The sequence below is a fragment of the Doryrhamphus excisus genome, chromosome 2 (assembly GCF_030265055.1).
Source record: "Doryrhamphus excisus isolate RoL2022-K1 chromosome 2, RoL_Dexc_1.0, whole genome shotgun sequence".
Taxonomy (NCBI): domain Eukaryota; kingdom Metazoa; phylum Chordata; class Actinopteri; order Syngnathiformes; family Syngnathidae; genus Doryrhamphus; species Doryrhamphus excisus.
The window spans coordinates 31,516,927-31,539,611 of NC_080467.1; the positions used below are offsets into that span (position 1 = coordinate 31,516,927).

Consider the following 22,685-nt stretch of genomic DNA (forward strand, 5'->3'; position numbering starts at 1 on the left):
ATCGAGATAATCACATGACCATTTTTGTGTGTTAGCCATGTTTACATAGCGTGTGATCCCGCTTCTGACACTAACAAGCTGAATCAATATAGTATCTGACTGCCAGAAAGTGCGATTCGTATAAGAAAGAAGGACTCGTAGTCCATCAAGATAATCACTTGGCCATTTTTGTGTGTTAGCCATGTTTACATAGCATACGATCCCGCTTCTGACACCAAGAGTGTGAACTAATATAGTATCTGACTGCCGGAAAATGCGTTTCGTACAAGAAAGAGGCGGTAATATCGTAATACTCATAGTCCATTGAGATAGTCACTAGACCATTTGTGTGTTTAGCATGTTTACATAGCATACAATCCCGCTTCTGACACCAAGAGGGTGAACTAATATAGTATCTGACTGCCGGAAAGTGTGTTTTTACACGAAAGAGGCAGTAATGTCCTAACACTCGTAGTCCATTGAGATAATCACATGACCATTTGTGTATTAAGCATGTTTACATAGCATGTGATCCCACTTCTGACACCAAACAGGCTGAATTAATCTAGTATCTGACTGCCGGAAAATGCGTTTTTACAAGAAAGAGGCGGTAATATCGAAAAACACTCATAGTCTATCGAGATAATCACTTGACAATTTGTGTGTTAAGCATGTTTACATTGAGTACGATCCCGCTTCTGACACCAACAAGCTGAATTAATCTAGTATCTGACTGCCGGAAAGTGCGTTTCGTACAAGAAAAAGGGACTCGTAGTCCATCGAGATAATCACTTGACCATTTTTGTGTGTTAGCCACGTTTACATAGCATACGATCCCGCTTCTGACACCAAATGGTGAACTAATATAGTATCTGACTGCCGGAAAGTGCGATCTTACAAGAAAGTCGCAGTAATATCGTAAGACTCGTAGTCAATCGAGATAATCCCTTGACCATTTTTGTGTGTTAGCCATGTTTACATAGCATGTGATCCCGCTTCTGACACCAACACGCTAAACTAATCTAGTATCTGACTGCCGGAAAGTGCGTTTCGTATAAGAAAGAAGGACTTCGTAGTCCATCGAGATAATCACTTGACCATTTTTGTGTGTTAGCCACGTTTACATAGCGTACGATCCCGCTTCTGACACCAACACACTGAACTAATATAATATCTGGACGCCGGGAAGTGCGTTCTTACGAGAAAAGTCCATCGATAGAATCCCTTGACCATTTGTGTGTTAAGTATGTTTACATAACATACGATCCCGCTTCTGACACCAACATGGTGAACTACTATAGTATCTGACTCGGAAGTCGGAAAGTGTGTTTCGTACAAGATGGACTCCTAGTCCATCGAGATAATCACTTAACCATTAGCGTGTTAGCCACGTTTACATAGCGTACGATCCCGCTTCTGACACCAACACCCACCAACTATAGTTCCTATTAGAAACGTTGGCAAGGCAGCTTCCAAAGCGGCCATCCCATCTGTTTATCAGAAGATGGTCCACGTTGTTTCCACGGTTACCCCTAGAAACAAAGTGCTTCCAAACAACATATCATCTCCGCTAAGCTTTGGAGGTACGCTTGCGTGGTGGTTTGAGTCCAGACCAGTAAATATCAAACCCTGATGAAATATGGACTGGAGCGCTTGGAAGGTGGCGTTGGTCGGCGTTCTGATCGCTTTCTCTCAAGACGCTCAGCATGCGGCCACGCCAGTGATGCCTCACCACGCCAAACATCTGAATTCACTGTCAGCTGATGGATGAAGTTATTCTGACGAGCTCGCGGCTCGTGGATGCGTACCGGCGGCAAATCAAATCCAGCGAGCGAATGGTGTGATTGTTTCTCTCGTTGGCAAAGGAGGAAGAAGACATGAACGATGATGTGATGGACTCGTGCAGACGGCTTTGGAGAAACGAGCCGCGATGGTGTTCCCATCACGAATGTTCCCACGACGTGTAGACCACATGTTTTATACGCAAAAACATGGGAACGTTGGTGTTTGATCCACCATGTCTGCTTTCCTAGACGTCATATCCAAGATTCCTTGGATGACCTTTGGCGAGAATGAAGGGGATCTTTGCGTTAGTCAGGGGCGTCGCTATGTTCTGAGGACGGGGGGGGGGGGCTTAGCCCCCTGAAGATGCACAGGATATGAATGAATGTAGTAAACGTTAAAAAAAAAACAAATAACGAACAAGAACAGGGATATAACTTTCCCATTAAATTATATCAATTATATAATAATAAAATAATAATAATAATTATTAAATGTATTATATTATTATTAGAATATTATATATTATTATTATATATTATTTGATATTTTTTATTGATTTTTTTTACCAAAAAATCTGACAAATTTTATATAATAGGGAAAAAGCAGGCTAATACTAGCCTACTACTAGTAGTAGTAATAGTAGTAGTATGTAGTAGTATGATTATAATAATATTATTAAATTGATTATATTATTATTAGAATATTATATATTATTATTATATATTATTTGATATTTTTTTATTGATTTTTTTACAAAAAAATCTGAAAAAAATTATATAATAGGGAAAAAGCAAGCTAATAAGTAAGCCAATAAGCAGGCTAATACTAGCCTACTACTAGTAGTAGTAATAGTAGTAGTAGTAATAATCAGAAGAAGAATAATGATGATAGTAATAATAATAGGCTAATTAACAATATAATAATTATAATAATTATTATTTTATTATTATTATATAATAATAAAATAACATATATAGATAATATATATAATTTATAAAATCATATATATATATATAATTATTATTATATTTATATTACTATTATATTATACAATATATTATATATCATTAATATTATAATATAATAATATTTATTATGTTTATTATATTATTTTTAAAATATTATATATAATTAATATAATTATAATATTATTATTATATATTATTATTATAATTATATTATAATACTAATTATTATATATTTATTATATTATTATTATATAATAATATAATAATAATAATAATAATAATTATTATTATTATTATTATTATTATTATTATCAACTATCATGCATGTTCATTTTTATGGACGCTGTTAGGGACCAGAAGTGAGCAAAAACATGAAAAGCAAAAAAATATATATGTTTAGAAATCGAAATTAAGTCTCTTTCATTCTTAATTTTTATGTGTTATTTTATGTCATAAGCACTATAATCGCCTCAACTTTGCCCCCTAGTGGCTGCATCTGTGTATTACACAGCTAATACTGCATTTCTATTCATTTTTTCAACGCTTTTTTTCCGCGCATGTTTATTTAAAGCGACCCCTGCGGTTGTGAATCAGTGTTCTGGTATGCCTCGGAAGTTTCTGGAAAAATACACAACCTCGGAAAGGTTTTCGCCGCGTTTCCGCTTTTCACTTTTTAAAAGGGAAACAGAAAAAAAAAAAAAAAAAACGGCGGCATTGACCTGAATGCATTTTTCCCCCCCTCAATCCCAGAGTTCCGTCGGCTAGCGCAACGACGCTCCCGACCGAGTGACGCTTGCTTATTCTGGACCGGCTTCATCCTCGAGTCGGACTGCCAGACAAAACCCGAACGCGAGCTTCCAAGGAGCAGCGACCACCAAGAACAACAAACATAGCTAAATACGTTAAAGCGAGCTAAAATAAGCACAGCGAGGATGGCGTTGGTGGCGCGGGCGCGGGACCAGCCTTGGGAGTAAATCCCCGGGGGGGCGGCCGCCTCGGAAATTGATTAGGCCAGAAAAACAGAAGCATTGTGGGTAAAGCTTTGGCTTGGCATTTTATCTAAGATGTGGCTTTAAGCTAATAATATGGTAATTAGATCAATATGTTTGGAATGATTGCGAGGAAAGGGGACACCGGGCCGGCCCCCGATGGGGGGGTGGCCGGCCGACCCAGATCTTGGTCTTTTACAAACAGGACATAAAAGAACGCAATCTTTATTTTAGGAATGAAACATTTTGAGGAAAACAGCCATTGTTTGCTTTGAGTGGCAAAGCTAACATCCATCGTTATTATTATTATTATTATTATTATTATTATTATTATTAGCTATGAGCTTTCATATTTGCATAAAATCATATTGTTTATTATGCATCAGTTTGTTGACTATTTGACATGTTGACTATCATAAATGCTCAAATTAACACATTTTATTTAATTAAAAAGGCAGTTTCCATTAAAAGCAAATGCTAAAAATCGCCAGAGGTAACTGCTGCGGCTGTAGGCAACCTACGGTTATTGTTTTGCACCAACTCCATAAGACGGCAGTACGGTCAAATATACGTTTTTGCAAAAAAAAAGTCAGTTTTTCCGCATTTATAATGATACTTATTTTCCAGAAAATGTATTTTTCTTCATAATTGTAGGGATTCATTTGATTAAAATGACCGTGGTTGTTCGGTTTGGAAGGACGCTTCTAGGTGCTCGCATGCTAACTGTTAGCATGCGATTATTTTAGTTTTGCTCATAAAATCATAATTCATGCATGGCATGATGTAGTGTCACTAAAAATGCCCTAGCACTTTTGACACTTATTGTGACGTTGCTAGATGCTAGCAGGCTAACTGTTAGCATGTGATTATTTTAGTTTTACTCCTAAAATGCTAATTTATGCATGGCATAATGTCGCTCCACTTAAAATTCCACAGCATATTTGGAACCTAGTGTGACGCTGCTACGTGCTAGCATGCTAACTGTTAGCATGCCATTATTTTAGTTTTACTCATAAAATCCTAATCCATGCATGGCATGATGTAGCGCCACTAAAAATGCCCTAGCACATTTGGCACTTAATGTGACACTGCTAGGTGCTAGCATGCTAACTGTTAGCATGCAATTATTTTAGTTTTACTCATAAAATCGTAATTCATGCATGGCATGATGTAACGCCACTAGCACATTTGGCACTTAATGTGACATTGCTAGGTGCTAGCATGCTAACTGTTAGCATGCCATTATTTTAGTTTTACTCATAAAATGCTAATAATACAAACCAAGGTAGCGCTGGAACTGCATTTGAAGCATAATAAGTGGTTAGCATCCTTTAGCTAGCTTGGATGAGAGGCCAAACTGTCCAGCGGCCATGAGAATATTCCCAGGGAACGTTTATGGAAGACGTTCCCGAGTCAGAAAGCATGTTAGCGTATGGCTAAATTCATTCATGCTGAGATGCGGTCGTTATCTTCCATACATATTTAGCTCTCAAAGATTTTCATTGAGTTCTTTCTTTTTTTTTTAAATGGGCCCTTTTTGTCCCGCTGTGACAAAAAATGCCACCCCCCCCCCCCCCATGTCCAAAATAGAGACACAGACATCAATCCCAGCATGTATTTTTGAAGGTATAATATCCGCAGAGCAAATTATGGCTGAAAGATATTTAGACTCCCAAGAACCGCCCTCAGAATATGCATTTTGTGTCTGTAAATAGATTGTAGTGAGCGTGGACCAGAACCACTGGTTTATGGACCAGAACCACGACGGGTGGATCATTTATCAAATATGACGAATCTTTCATAAGCAACACAGCATGCTGGTTAGTTCAAGATAGCACGGCTTTTGCAGCTTTTCCTCTCCCCGCTTTCACCCCCCATATTCATGCAACCCTGCAACCCAAATTTATGCATGGCATAATGTCGCTCCATTTAAAATTCCACAGCACATTTGGCACCTAATGTGACGTTGCTAGGGGCTAGCATGCTAACTGTTAGCATGCGATTATTTCAGTTTTACTCATGAAATGCTAATTTATGCACGGCATGATGTAGTTCCACAAAAAGTGCCTGTGCACATTTGGCACTTAGTGTAACATTACTAGGTGTTAGCATGCTAACTGTTAGCATGTGATTTAGTTTTACTCATAAAATGCAAATTTATGCATGGCATGATGTAGTTCCACTAAAAATGCCCTAGCACTTTTAGCACTTATTGTGACGCTTCTAGGTGCTAGCATGCTAACTGTTAGCATGCAATTATTTTTAGTTTTACTCATAAAATGCTCATTTATGCATGGCATAATGTTGCTCCATTTAAAATTCCACAGCACATTTGGCACCTAATGTGACGTTGCTAGGGGCTAGCATGCTAACTGTTAGCATGTGATTATTTTAGTTTTACTCATAAAATGCTAATTTATGCACGGCATGATGTAGTTCCACAAAAAGTGCCTTAGCACATTTGGCACTTAGTGTGACATTACTAGGTGTTAGCATGCTAACTGTTAGCATGCAATTATTTCAGCTTTACTCAGAAAATACTAATTTATACATGGCATAATGTAGTTCCATAAAAAAGGCCTTAGCACATTTGGCACTTTGTGTGATGCTGCTAGGTGCTAGCATGCTAACTGTTAGCATGCCATTATTTCAGTTTGACTTCTAAAATGCTCATTTATGCACGGCATGATGTAGTTCCACTAAAAATGCTTTAGCACATTTGGCACCCAGTGTGATGCTGCTAGGTGCTAGCATGCTAACTGTTAACATGCAATTATTTTAGTTTTACTCATAAAATGCTCATTTATGCATGGCATAATGTCGCTCCATTTAAAATTCCACAGCACATTTGGCACCTAATGTGACGTTGCTAGGTGCTAACATGCTAACTGTTAGCATGCCATTATTTTAGCTTTACTCATAAAATGCTAATTTATGCATGGCATGATGTAGTTCCACTAAAAATGCCTTAGCACATTTGGCACTTAGTGTGACATTACTAGGTATTAGCATGCTAACTGTTAGCATGCAATTATTTTAGCTTTACTCAGAAAATACAAATTTATGTACAGCATGATGTAGTTCCACAAAAAATGCTTTAGCACATTTGGCACCTAGTGTGACACTTCTAGGTGTTAGCATGCTAACTGTTAGCATGCGATTATTTTCGTTTTACTCATAAAATGCTAATTTATGTATGGCATGACGTAGCTCAAAGTGCAAAGCATGAACAGCCCCAAAGTTTTTTCACGAATATCATGGCCGCTGCGGTGGGACGGCGAGGAAGTGAAGCCGGCGCGGCGTTGACGCGAGGGTGAAGGTTGCCAGTCGTACTGCTGAGGATGGGAGGCAGCTGCTTTATTCAGGGAGTGACACAGCGAAGAGTGACGGGACGGACGTGAACCGGCCCGTGTGAGGTCTTTGGCGGTCGCCGGGTGCAGCACAAGGCCCCGCGGCGACGCACTTCCTCCTCCATTCGCCCGCACGCCCATTTCCTGTCTGAGCAGGAATATTACGCCAGCCATAATGACATGTAAAATAATAACACGATGAAGACACTCGGCCTCCGACCCCGGGCGGATTTAGGTCCGACTTCAGTGGTGCGTGGAGGGAATCAGTGCCTTTGCTTCATTATGTGTGGGCTCAGGAAGGTGGGGGCGGGGGGGGGCGTTGTGGTCACGACTCAATTTGTCCCATATGAGGACGAGCTGAAGCTGCAGGGATGACTTCACTGTTGTTGTGTGCTCGCGTTTTGGCATCTCAGTTATGCAAAATGACTTTTTTGGTGTGACATCACTGCTTTTTAAACTCGTGGATTTATGTAATCCTTTATAACGTAATCCCTCGTTCATCACAGTTAATTGGTTCCAGACCCGACAGTGATAAGTGAATTTCAAAGAAGTAGGATTCCTTGTTTATAAATGGAATATTTGACTTCAGTATCAAAAACCTACAAGCTTCTAAGTTTGTTTTTTTTAACATTATTAGAGCCCTCTGGCCGTAAAATAACACCCCTATGGTCACCTTTACACTATATGATAAGTGAATTTCAAAGAAGTAGTATTCCTTATTTATAAATGGAATATTTGACTTCAGTATCGAAAACCTACAAGCTTCTAAGTTTGGTTTTTTAACATTATTAGAGCCCTCTGGCCATGAAATAACACCCCTATGGTCACATTTACACTATGTGATAAGTAAATTTCAAAGAAGTAGGATTCCTTATTTATAAATGGAATATTTGACTACTGTATAGAAAACCTACAAGCTTCTAAGTTTGGTTTATAACATTATTAGAGCCCTCTGGCCATAAAATAACACCCCTATGGTCCCTTTTAAAATGCATATTTAAGCAAACTGTAGGATTTTTTTGCCTTAATTAAGCATTTTAGGCTACACTGTGGTCCAGTGGTTAGCGCGAAGACCTCACAGCTCGGAGACCACGGTTCAATTCCACCCTCGGCCATCTCCGTGTGTGTTTTTTTTTTTGGGGGGGGGGGGGGGGGGGTTATACCGGGTACTCCGGTTTCCTCCCACATTCCAAAAAAAAAAACATGCTAGGTTAATTAGCGACTCCAAATTGTCCATAGGTATGAATGTGAGTGTGAATGGTTGTTTGTCTATATGTGCCCTGTGACTGGTGTACCCCGCCTCTCACCCAAAGACAGTTTTTGGAATGTGGGCGGGAAGCAGGAATCCATGGAAACGCTGCATGAACGTGTTATTGTGTGTAGCTGCTCTATAGTACTCAATACAAAGTGCCATAAATTAGCATGTGGTCCCCTTTTAAAGAAAAAAAAACAATAATATTTCAATCATAAATTTCTATATTTTGATTGAACTCGACTTATTCCTGAAACTTTATCATATAAAATAAAAAAATATTGATTTTTCGATGTTTTTGCGGTGTCGCTTTAATCGCTACTTCCCAAGTCTAATCCGACCCAAGCAAAACTCTTTGCTATAAAAATATGAGATTTTCTTTGGCGCAGCGTCCGAGGCGCAGGTACTCGGTGTTCAACTCCAGGCTCGTAAGCCCGCGTCTGGAAGAGAAGCTAACATCTCCGTCCAAGAGCGCCGCGTTCTGCCCAAGTGGCAACTTTTCAACGTAGCAAGGAAATGAAAAAAAAAACAAAAAACGATCGAAAGGCTCCTTTTACTTCATTACATCAAGTCCCTAGAAGTATTGAGACGGTGGAAATGAGAGGTTTTTGCAGTAAGTCGTATTAGTCATCATTAGCTGCGTTTTGATTTGTTTTCCAGATTGTTGCCGACCCGTATCGGTACCCAATTCTGTCATCGCTCCCCAGATAGATGACGTTTTTTTTCTCATAGAACATCTTTTTACGCGTCTTCGTGTCGCTTCAATTATGGATGACATTTAATAGCTAACATATGCGGCATTATGAGCACTTTTATTGTGATATATGTCATGTTTTGTTATGATTTTGTGTAGTGTTAGCCCGGCGGGTTGCTTCAGTAAATGAGCAAACGACTACGAAAAAAAAAATAGGATGCTAAGAAACAGGAAACGGATAAAAGAGATATAAAACAAATTTATTTTATTACTATTATTATTTTTCTTCCAGTATGTGTAACGAATCTCTGTACTTGTATTCAGGAATGTGGAGTATAAGTCGAACAAGGCCAAAAATGTATAATTAGGTAGAAAAAAAAACATACATAAGTCGACCTGGAGTATAAGTCGCAAAAGGCCAAAAATGCATAATTAGGTAGAAAAAAAACATACATAAGTCGACCTGGAGTATAAGTCGCCCAGTCCAAAAAATGCATAATTGGGAAGAAAAAAACATACATAAGTCGCACTGGATTATAAGTCGCACAAGGCCAAAAATGCATAATTAGGAAGAAAAAAACATATATAAGTTGCACTGGAGTAGAAGTCGCACAAGGCCAAAAATGCATAAATAGGTAGAAAAAAACCATACATAAGTCGACCTGGAGTATAAGTCACACAAGGCTAAAAATGCATAATTAGGAAGAAAAAAAAAAAGTCGCACTGGAGTATAAGTCGCACAAAGTCGAAAAATAAATAATTAGGTAGAAAAAAAAAACATACATAAGTCGCACTGGAGTATAACTCACACAAGGCCAAAAATGCATAATTAGGTAGAAAAAAACATACATAAGTCGCACTGGAGTATAAGTCGCACAAGGCCAAAAATGTATAATTAGGTGGAAAAAAAACATACATAAGTCACACTGGAGTATAAGTCGCACAAGACCAAAAATGCACAATTAGGAAGAAAAAAAAACATACATAAGTCGACCTGGAGTATAAGTTGCACAAGGCCAAAAATGTATAATTAGGTGGAAAAAAACATACATAAGTCGACCTGGAGTATAAGTCGCACAAGGCCAAAAATGCATAATTAGGAAGAAAAAAAACATACATAAGTCGCACTGGAGTATAAGTCACACAAGGCCAAAAATGCATAATTAGGTGGAAAAAAAACATACATAAGTCGCACTGGAGTATAAGTCGCACAAGGCCAAAAATGCATAATTAGGAAGAAAAAAACATACATAAGTTGCACTGGAGTAGAAGTCGCACAAGGCCAAAAATGCATAATTAGGTAGAAAAAAAACATACATAAGTCGACCTGGAGTATAAGTCACACAAGGCTAAAAATGCATAATTAATTAGGTAGAAAAAAAACATACATAAGTAGACCTGGAGTATAAGTCGCACAAGGCCAAAAATGCATAATTAGGTAGAAAAAAACATACATAAGTCGCACTGGAATATAAGTCGCCCAGTCCAAAAAATGCATAATTAGGAAGAAAAAAACATACATAAGTCGCACTGGAGTATAAGTCGCACAAGGCCAAAAATGCATAATTAGGTGGAAAAAAAAACATACATAAGTCGCACTAGAGTATAAGTCGCACAAGGCCAAAAATGCATAATTAAGTAAAAAAAAACATACATAAGTCACACTGGAGTATAAGTCGCACAAGGCTAAAAATGCATAATTAATTAGGTAGAAAAAAACATACATAAGTAGACCTGGAGTATAAGTCGCACAAGGCCAAAAATGCATAATTAGGAAGAAAAAAAACATACATAAGTCGCACTGGAGTATAAGTCACACAAGGCCAAAAATGTATAATTAGGTAGAAAAAAAAACATACATAAGTCACACTGGAGTATAAGTCGCACAAGGCCAAAAATGTATAATTAGGAAGAAAAAAAACATACATAAGTCGACCTGGAGCATAAGTCGCCCAGGCCAAAAATGCATAATTAGGTAGAAAAAACATACATAAGTCGCACTGGAGTATAAGTCATACAAGGCCAAAAATCTATAATTAGGCAGTAAAAAACATATATAAGTCACACTGGAGTATAAGTCGCAGGAACAGCCAACCTATGAAAAAAAGTGTGACTTATACTCCAAAAAATACGGTATATAAATTTACATATAAGTCGCTCTGGAGTATAAGTCGCAGGAACAGCCAACCTAAGAAAAAAAAAGAAAAACACTTTAAAGATTATAAACACAAAAAGAGATAATAACTGCCATTTCCATGAGTTGCGTTCAATAACATAACAGTAGGCAGGTGGCATTGAAGCCACTTCCAGAATCCCAAAAGTATGAATTCACAGAATTTCCACCACTCCCAGCTTGTAAGGAAGTGGGTGGTCATCCGTCACCTTTGAAGAGCGACATGCTTTCAACGCTCATCGGTGTGTTTTTTTTTTTTTCTTCCAGCAAATATCCATTGATGAATGTACTTTTCCTGGTTCTTTTCCGATCCAGACCTCGTTAGATCCTGGCCGGGCCTGTTATGCTCTTCCAAGGTTCCTCATCGGGGGCCTGCTATTGCAATCAAGCCAAACCTGCTCAGACATAAAATATAATGGACAGGGAGGAGGGAAAGTCAAGAGTTATTGGATCGGGATCAACCGTTTCCTCTTTTGCGTTGGTTCCGTTTTACTGGGATTTATTGGTCTCACCAAAAACCCCCCCGACCTGAACGCCACGGCTTTGTTTGACGTCCAAGCTGACGTGGTGAGAATCGACCCGCACCGTCGTCATCCTTTGTCACCCATGTTGTTGCATAGGGTTCCACTTTTTAGCCCACCCAGAATTCCCGGTCCCCGGCCACCTTTCCTCCAGCTCCACCGGGAGGACACTAAGGCGTTCCCAGGCTAGCTGTGAGACATAGTCCCTCCGGCGTGTCCTAGGTCTGCCCCGGGGGCCTTTTCCCCGGCTGGGCATGCCCGGAACACGTCACCAGGGAGGTGTCCGGGAGGCATCCGGACTAGATCCCTGAGCCACCTCAACTGACTCCTCTCGATGTGAAGTAGAAGCGGCCCCACGTTGAGCCCGTCCCGGGTTGGCTGAGGTCCTCACCCTATCTCTTAAGGTGAGTCCAGCTACCCTACGCAGGAAACAGATTTGGCTGCCCAAAAACCAGGTCGCCTACGCATCCGCCCTTGACCAGCACCCAACACACAAAGCACCGGACCCTTAGGACCCTTATGCTTGCCCCCGTAGGTGGTGGGTCTACAAGGGGGAGATCCCGTGTGGCTTCTTCAGGCTAGGCCCTGGCCGGGCTCCACGGGTGAAGGCCCGACCACCCTCCCACCGGGCCTGGCTCCAGGGTAAGGCCCCGGTATCCCACATCCGGGCGAGGTACGGTTCCTCCTCTTGGTCTGTCCTGTCACCTCGGACCTGTTTGCCTTGGGAGACCCTACCAGGGGCGTATAGCATATAGCCCCAGACAACGTAGCTCCTCGGATCACTCGGGCACTCAAACCCCTCCACCATGATAAGGTGGTGATTCACGGAAAGGACCTTTGACCTTGTACTTAATATAAACGTCATCATCCATATTCGACACAGCCCGTTAAAAATAATAATAAGCATCCGTTTCCTTTTTAGATATCTTTAATATATTATAGACAGTGTGGCAGTATGACATTTCTGGGCAGTCTCACTTCCTTAAAGGCCACGATGATGTCATTCGACATCCTCGCCAACGCCATCCAGGCCCATCATCATCATGGAGGATATTAGGGGAAAGTCCACATGTAATGGTTTTGGTGGGAATTATGTCTGGGAAGGACAAGGAGTTTTTAACATAATGAAAGGTCCACTATGATGTAGTCTATCCATGCATTTTTTTTTGGGGGGGGGGGGGGGGGGGGGGTGTCAAGATCAGGGTCTTCAAACTGCACCCTGGAGGCCATGTGGAATCTAATGCTAAGAATCCACTGGGCCGGTGCCAGTTGGTGCCACTACAGTTCAATTTATCTGTGGCGCCTAGTGTCACCAATAAGGTGCCTAGTGGCTCAAACTGCCTCCCAACTGGCTCGTGGTGGCCCGTAATATAAAGGCGGCAAGAACATTTCAAAATGTTGAAAATCTTCGTGTCCATCAAGTGGAACCAAATTTCGCAAACAAGGATTGGAATCCACTGGAATGTAATGGCACGAGCCAAGTCGCGCCAATGATGCTAGGAGTCCACCGGGCCGGCGCCCAATAATGTTACTTTCATCATAGTATTACACTTTTATTCTTGTAAAATGATAACTTGTTCTGTTAAGCTAGGAGTCCACTGCAATTTGCCGTGGCGCCTAATGTCACCAATAAGGTGCCTAGTGGCTCAAACTGCCTCCCAACTGGCTCGTGGTGGCCCGTAATATAACGGCGGCAAGAACATTTCAAAATGTTGCAAATCTTCGTGTCCATCAAGTGGAACCAAATTTCGCAAACAAGCCGCCCGCCTATTGGAATCCACTGGAATGTAATGGCACGAGCCAAGTCGCGCCAATGATGCTAGGAGTCCACCGGGCCGGCGCCCAATAATGTTACTTTCATCATAGTATCTTATTCTTGTAAAATGATGACTTGTTCTGTTAAGCTAGGAGTCCACTGCAATTTGCCGTGGCGCCTAGTGTCACCAATAGGGTGCCTAGTGGCTCAAACTGCCTCCCAACTGGCTCGTGGTGGCCCGTAATATAAAGGCGGCAAGAACATTTCAAAATGTTGAAAATCTTCGTGTCCATCAAGTGGAACCACATTTCGCAAACAAGCCGCCCGCCTATTGGAATCCACTGGAATGTAATGGCACGAGCCAAGTCGCGCCAATTATGCTAGGAGTCCACCGGGCCGGCGCCCAATAATGTTACTTTCATCATAGTATTACACTTTTATTCTTGTAAAATGATAACTTGTTCTGTTAAGCTAGGAGTCCACTGCAATTTGCCGTGGCGCGTAGTGTCACCAATAAGGTGCCTAGTGACTCAAACTGCCTCCCAACTGGCTCGTGGTGGCCCGTAATATAAAGGCGGCAAGAACATTTCAAAATGTTGAAAATCTTCGTGTGGAAGATCAAGTGGAACCAAATTTCGCAAAACAAGCGCCTATTGGAATCCACTGGAATGTAATGGCACGAGCCAAGTTGCGCCAATGATGCTAGGAGTCCACTGGGCCGGCGCCCAATAATGTTACTTTCATCATAGTATTACACTTTTATTCTTGTAAAATGATAACTTGTTCTGTTAAGCTAGGAGTCCACTGCAATTTGCCGTGGCGCCTAGTGTCACCAATAAGGTGCCTTGTGGCTCAAACTGCCTCCCAACTGGCTCGTGGTGGCCCGTAATATAAAGGCGGCAAGAACATTTCAAAATGTTGAAAATCTTTGTGTCCATCAAGTGGAACCAAATTTCGCAAACAAGCCGTCCGTCTTTTGGAATCCACTGGAATGTAATGGCACGAGCCAAGTCGCGCCAATTATGCTAGGAGTCCACCGGGCCGGCGCCCAATAATGTTACTTTCATCATAGTATTTTATTCTTGTAAAATGATAACTTGTTCTGTTAAGCTAGGAGTCCACTGCAATTTGCCGTGGCGCCTAGTGTCACCAATAAGGTGCCTAGTGGCTCAAACTGCCTCCCAACTGGCTCGTGGTGGCCCATAATATAAAGGCGGCAAGAACATTTCAAAATGTTGAAAATCTTCGTGTCCATCAAGTGGAACCAAATTTCGCAAACAAGCCGCCCGCCTTTTGGAATCCACTGGAATGTAATGGCACGAGCCAAGTCGCGCCAACGATGCTAGGAGTCCACCGGGCCGGCGCCCAATAATGTTACTTTCATCATAATATTTCACTTTTATTCTTGTAAAATGATAACTTGTTCTGTTAAGCTAGGAGTCCACTGCAATTTGCCGTGGCGCCCAGTGTCACCAATAAGGTGCCTAGTGGCTCAAACTGCCTCCCAACTGGCTCGTGGTGGCCCGTAACATAACGGCGGCAAGAACATTTCAAAATGTTGAAAATCTTCGTGTGGAAGATCAAGTGGAACCAAATTTCGCAAAACAAGCCGCCTATTGGAATCCACTGGAATGTAATGGCACGAGCCAAGTCGCGCCAACGATGCAAGGAGTCCACCGGGCCGGCGCCCAATAATGTTACTTTCATCATAGTATTACACTTTTATTCTTGTAAAATGATAACTTGTTCTGTTAGGCTAGGAGTCCACTGCAATTTGCCGTGGCGCCTAGTGTCACCAATAGGGTGCCTAGTGGCTCAAACTGCCTCCCAACTGGCTCGTGGTGGCCCGTGATATAAAGGCGGCAAGAACATTTCAAAATGTTGAAAATCTTTGTGTGGAAGATCAAGTGGAACCAAATTTCGCAAAACAAGCGCCTATTGGAATCCACTGGAATGTAATGGCACGAGCCAAGTCGCGCCAATGATGCTCGGAGTCCACCGGGCCGGCGCCCAATAATGTTACTTTCATCATAGTATTTTATTCTTGTAAAATGATAACTTGTTCTGTTAAGCTAGGAGTCCACTGCAATTTGCCGTGGCGCCTAGTGTCACCAATAAGGTGCCTAGTGGCTCAAACTGCCTCCCAACTGGCTCGTGGTGGCCCGTGATATAAAGGCGGCAAGAACATTTCAAAATGTTGAAAATCTTTGTGTGGAAGATCAAGTGGAACCAAATTTAGCAAAACAAGCCGCCCGCCTATTTGAATCCACTGGAATGTAATGGCACGAGCCAAGTTGCGCCAATGATGCTAGGAGTCCACTGGGCCGGCGCCCAATAATGTTACTTTCATCATAGTATTACACTTTTATTCTTGTAAAATGATAACTTGTTCTGTTAAGCTAGGAGTCCACTGCAATTTGCCGTGGCGCCCAGTGTCACCAATAAGGTGCCTAGTGGCTCAAACTGCCTCCCAACTGGCTCGTGGTGGCCCGTAATATAACGGCGGCAAGAACATTTCAAAATGTTGAAAATCTTCGCGTGGAAGATCAAGTGGAACCAAATTTCGCAAAACAAGCCGCCTATTGGAATCCACTGGAATGTAATGGCACGAGCCAAGTTGCGCCAATAATGTTACTTTCATCATAGTATTACACTTTTATTCTTGTAAAATGATAACTTGTTCTGTTATGCTAGGAGTCCACTGGGCCGGTGCCAGTTGGTGCCAGTTGGCGCACAAATATTATGTGATTGGAGCGTAGTGGCTCGCTGTTCAAGTCCATCCGACTTTTAAGGGGTGCATGTCTTGACACATTTTCCCACTTTTGTATGTCGCGGTTTTCCGAGTAGAAGATGTCCAACATGAGGTGTCCTAATTTTTTCCTGATGGATCCATTCTTAACATGAAGAACAACAACAACAACATCTGGATCATCATAGAAAAGCATAAACAGACAAGAATCCTAAAAAGGTTACAGACAACTTAAGCCCTTGACTAAACAGGAACGTTAAAACCCGACACGGCTCTTAAGGATGAACGACACGTCAGCTGGGAATGTTTCCACAACAGACCAAACGTGTTTTGGAATTGAATTCCGTCAATTGAGATTTCCTCTCCAATGTTTGACACTGAAGGTGATAATTAGGACAACCTCGGTGGGGGATCAACCTCCCTACCGATTTGATTTTGGTCTGTTTTGGCTTTGTGCCACCTCCACGGGTTTGAACCATCTGCTCATCTCAACGGGTTACAGTTTAGATGAGTAATAAATGACCTCCTTTTTCTAGAAGACGTCCTTCAGACGAGGAGAGTTGTGTGTGGAGTTTGACGTTTGGTGGGTGGAGGACTTCGTTGGAGCCCTGACGGACACATCCGCTGCTGGTCAGTGTACTCGCATTGCTTTTAACCCTTAGATGCATAAGTGGGTCAAAATTGACCCGGTCAGGTTGTTTTCTTGAAATATCTTTGAGATGAAAATTTTTTATCATTTCATATTCCAGGTATTCCTCAAAATACATGTTTACATATAATGCCTTTCAAATTTTTAACTTACCTTTTTATAAATTTTAAGAAATTTTAGTTTTTATGTTACTACCCCAACCTTCCATAAGTGGGTCAAAAATGACCCGGTCAGGTTGTTTTCTTGAAATATCTTCATAATGATTTTTTTTCATCATTTCATATTCCAGGTATTCCTAAAAAAACATGTTTTTAATATCATACCATTCACATTTTTAACTTTTTATAAATTTTAAGAAATTTTAGTTTTTGTGTTACTACCCCAACCTTCCATAAGTGGGTCAAAAATGACCCGGTCAGGTTGTTTTCTTGAAATATCTTTGAAATGAAAATTTTTATATAATTTCATATTCCAGGTATTCATCAAAAAACATGTTTTGCTATCATACCATTCACAATTTTAACTTACCTTTTATAAATTTTAAGAAAATTTAGTTTTTGTGTTACTACCCCAACCTTCCATAAGTGGGTCAAAAATGACCCGGTCAGGTTGTTTTCTTGAAATATCTTTGTAATGAAAATTTTTTATCATTTCATATTCCTGGTATTCCTCAAAAAACATGTTTTTGATATCATGCCATTCATATTTTTAACTTTTATAAATTTTAAGAAATTTTAGTGTTTGTGTTACTACCCCAACCTTCCATAAGTGGGTCAAAAATGACCTGCATGCATTTTCTATGGAATCCAATAGGAACCTTTCATTCTTATCAACTTGCAAAATGTACATTCTTGACATTTTGAGATGATTCAAAAATCGACTTTAATAATGTTTATGAACACCAAACAGGATCAAAACTTTCATCTCCATCACTTTTGATGGGAAGAGGCACTCAAACGCTTACATTAGAAGTTTAAGTCTAAGGAAAAAAACTAATTTCCCATTGTTAGATAAACCTGACTCACTTACAAAGGCTTCGCTACACATCCTAAAATAAAGACAGCTCTACCAACTGCTAACCGTAGGTTTGATCATGTACTTTTTTAAAGACATTTTTAATGTCATGATGTTTTGAGGGCGGCACGGCGGTCGAGTGGTTAGCGCACAGACCTTGTTTTTTTGGGGGGGTTTTCTCCGAGTATTCCAGTGAGGAAAAGCAGTAGAAAATGAATGAATGAACATTATTAGAGCCCTCTGGCCATGAAATAACACCCCTATGGTCACATTTAAAATGCATATTTAAGCAAACTGTAGGAATTTTTTTTGCCTAAATGAAGACTTTAGACTGTACGGCGGTTGAGTGGTTAGCGCCAAGACCTCACAGCTCGGAGACCACGGTTCAATTCCACCCTCGGCGCATCCGGTTTCCTCCCACATTCCAAAAACATGCTAGGTTAATTAGCGACTCCAAATTGTCCATAGGTATGAATGTGAGTGTGAATGGTTGTTTGTCTATATGTGCCCTGTGATTGGCTGGCTGGCCACCAGTCCAGGGTGTAGAAGACAGCTGGGATAGGCTCCAGCACCCCCCATGCGACCCTCGTGAGGAAAAGCGGTAGAAAATGAATGAATGAATGATGTTTTGAGTGATATACGGCATATATGCAGTAGAAGTAACAAAGTACACGGTGGTTCTTCTTGGAGACGTACATGCTGTCACAGCTCGTTAGTGTTAAAACGACACGGAATGTTCCCGGCAGGGTTTACTAAAAGCACTTTTAAACTGTCCAAATTTCGGCATCAGTGCCAACATACTATCATGGGACCTCTGGGATTAAAATTGCTGAAAACTACTACAATCCGGGACCTTTAAGTGAACTACCCAACAACGGTCCTGGTAGTATTTTAGTACCAGCATAGCCGCTTGGCCTCCATGTTTCCCATCGATTTCCAAGCCTTCCGCTAAAGGAAGGGGAAAAAAAAGCAATCTTTTCTTATCCCTTCTGATTTCTGAGTCTCCACCAAAACCACAAATCACCCGTCCGTGCCGCCGCCTCAGACCACCCATCTTCTGCGAGCATCGCACTTGAAAGACGGCGTGTTTTTATCAGACTCCCACCACCACCACCGCCAACGCCATCACCGCCAACGCCGACTCCCAGAGATAAAACTTCAGTGGACCTCAGCCGCTGTAATAACGTACGTGAAGCTAAGTGTTTTTCTTGTAGCCTGAACTCCCTATTAGGTCTCAAAAACAACAGGACTCGAAGGCGGGAGTAAATCATCCCGACGGTGGAATAAAAATGCAGTCAAAAAGCAAATTGCTGCATTTTTGCTTGAAGTGATTGCTGTGGATGTTTCTCCATGCCCTCCTATGATGTCTTCATCTCCTCCAAGATTGGCGACGTACTCATTTCAGCCAATGCACAGCTAAAAGTACTACCATAAAAAAAAAACGAAAGCGAATATATATAAGAGACTGCAGCGACATCTTCACAGTCCAGAAGAAAAAACAAGCAAAGATTGTGTAGTCTGGATGGACGACCATCTCCAGCCATTGAATACACAACATTTCATGGCGCTGTTTACACTGAAGCATCCAAAGACAACACAGGAGCTCCGACCAAGCTACGAAAAGGCATGAGAGCTGGAAACTTCATAAAGGCTTCCAGAAATATTTGCTTTTCATGTCCATCATGTCCAGACTGTCAGGGTTTGAATGAAACGCATCTGCGGCTGGCAGCTGCTGATGATTTATGGGTAAAGTCAGGGATGGAAAAAAATCCACGTTGGTTGGATTGTGAAACTGGAACTACAAGACGGACCTCGAAAAGCCCCTGAGGTCATATGGAACTTCGGAGTTTGAAACATTGACATGAGCGACGATACCTGTCGTCACTTGTTGTTGCCAGAGTTGGGTCAGATTGGTTGGTTGGTCTCCCTTTATCTCCTTTGGAGATCAGGTGAGGAGCTTGGAGTAGAACCGCTGCTCCTTCGCATTGAGAGGAGCCAGATGAGGCTGCTCAGGCATCCGGTCACCTGGGGGTCCTCAGGGAAGACCCAGGAGAGACTATGGAGAGACTATGGAGAGTCTATGGAGAGACATATGGAGAGACTATGGAGAGAGCATGGAGAGACTATAGAGAGACTTTGGCCAGACCATGGAGAGACCATAGAGAGACTATGGAGAGACTATGGACAGACCATGGACAGATCATTGAGAGACTATAGAGAGACCATGGAGAGACTATGGAGAGACCATGGAGAGACCATGGAAAGACCATGGAGAGACTATGGACAGACCATGGACAGATCATTGAGAGACTATAGAGAGACCATGGAGAGACTATGGAGAGACCATGGAGAGACCATGGAAAGACCATGGAGAGACTATGGACAGACCATGGAGAGACCATTGAGAGACTATGGAGAGACTATGGAGAGACTATGGAGAGACCATGGAGAGACCATGGAGAGACCATCGAGAGACTATGGAGAGACTATGGAGAGACCATGGAGAGACCATGGAGAGACCATGGAGTGACCATGGAGAGACTATGGAGAGATCATCGAGAGACCATGGAGAGACCATGGAGAGACCATGGAGAGACCATGGAGAGACCATGGAGAGACCATGGAGTGACCATGGAGAGACTATGGAAAGACCATGGAGAGACCATGGAGAGACCATGGAGAGACCATGGAGAGACCATGGAGAGACCATGGAAAGACCATGGAGAGACCATGGACAGACCATGGAGAGACCATTGAGAGACTATGGAGAGACCATGGAGAGACCATGGAGAGACCATGGAGAGACCATGGAGAGACTATGGAGAGACTATGGAGAGACCATGGAGAGACCATGAAGAGACCATGGAGAGACCATGGAGAGACCACGGAGAGACTATGGAGAGACTATGGAGAGACTATGGAGAGACCATGGAGAGACCATGGAGAGACCATGAAGAGACCATGAAGAGACCATGGAGAGACCACGGAGAGACTATGGAGAGACTATGTCTCTCAACTGGCCAAGGACCGCCACTGGATCCCTCGAAGTCTCAGCTTCTCGTCTTAGGCTGCTGCCACCATGACCCCCAACCTGGGGGAGACTGGATCAGCTGATGCACGGACGAAGACGGATGGATGGTATTCAGCTTTGGGTAGTGACTTAAAGAACAAGACCCTGGAGTCCAGGTTCCGTATGAAGAAGAACCAGATGAGGTGGCTAAGGCATCTGTTCAGGAGGCCTCATGGATGGAAGACCCGGGATAAACTGGCCTGGGAACACCTCAGGAGTTGGACGAAGTAGTCGAAGAGTTTTTTTTAGACTTAGAAGTTTTTAGACAAAGGTTGTAAATGTACACGGGATAGACTGTAATTCCAAAACTCATCCAAGAAGGATTTGGAATCAGGACTGTGTAAGAATTTCCTTGTTGGTCACATGGTCACAGTGACGGTTTGAGCACCCACCCACCCAAATAAAACCATCCTGTAATGCTCTCCTTCTTTCCACCAATAGGAATATTTTCATATTTCATATCATATTTCCCTTTCAAAGCATCCATCTTTCCTGTGGGTACGAGTGGGAAGCACCTACAAAGGTGAAGAATATTATTGATCACAAGTCAGCTCTTGCTATGTGAAGTCTGCACTTCCATCTTGACATCTGAAATGTGCTGCTTGTAGGGGGTTCCATGCCCGTGGTGCATTCACTGGAGGTGGAACAATACATGGATTCCGTCAATTATTCTCGACAGAAACATCTGATTTTTTTGGATGATTTTGACTGATTTTTTGAGGCACACGGAATATTGTGTTTCGGGGTTACCTACCAAACCTTTTTCCGTTCTTTAGTAATCAGTAGTAGAACGTACTGTAGGTAAGGTTCAGGGACGTATAAAAAAAATGGGAGAAAAACAGTGAAAAAGATACATTTTCAAGCATAGCTTTTACTATGACACAGATTTAGACATTTATTTTTGTATTATTGTAAATGTTATTTGTAGATTTTGTAGCTTATTTAAATATTCATTTATTTTTCATATTTATTTATTTTTATTTATAGGAATTCTTACTTTCTGTCACCAGTTTTCCATCATTCTGAAAGTCGCAAGTTTTTCCTGCTTTTTTATTTTTCATATTTAATTATTTTATTTATATAACTATATTAATGTGTATATATATATATATATATATATATATATATATATATATATATATATATATATATATATATATATATATATATATATATATATATTTAATTATTATTTATTTATTTTTAATTATTATTTAATATTATTTAATAATATTTAATAGCTTTTACTATGACACAGATTTAGACATTTATTTTTGTATTATTGTAAATGTTATTTGTAGATTTTGTAGCTTATTTAAAATTTCATTTATTTTTCATATTTATTTATTTTTATTTATATAATTATATTAATTTAATATATATATTTTTTATATATTTTTTTATTTATTTATATGTATATATATAAATATATTTATATCTATATTTATATATGTATATGTATTAATTTTGACAAAGATTTGCTGCCCAAAAAAAAAATATATATATTATTTTTTATATGTATGTATATATATATTTATATTTATTTATATCTATATTTATATATATGTATATGTATTAATTATGACAAAGATTTTCTTTCTTCTTTCTTTCTTCTTTCTAAGAATTCTTACTTTCTGTCACCAGTTTTCCATCATTCTGAAAGTCGCAAGTTTTTCCAGCTTTTTTATTTTTCATATTTATTTATATAACTATATTAATGTATAATATATATATAT

General features: G+C 40.6%; 1 protein-coding gene across 2 annotated transcripts in view; it reads left to right on the forward strand.

The window, feature by feature from the left end:
• The window catches only part of LOC131106890 (uncharacterized), a 61,857-nt gene that overhangs the window by 33,733 nt on the left and 5,439 nt on the right, over positions 1-22,685 (forward strand). The window contains exon 9 of one of the 2 annotated variants that reach the window (XM_058056400.1): positions 16,753-16,846. In XM_058056400.1, the coding sequence (XP_057912383.1) occupies positions 16,753-16,846 (94 nt within the window). Of the gene's footprint in view, positions 1-16,752; positions 16,847-22,685 lie in introns of those variants that run through there. The other variant, XM_058056418.1, reaches the window with a different exon arrangement.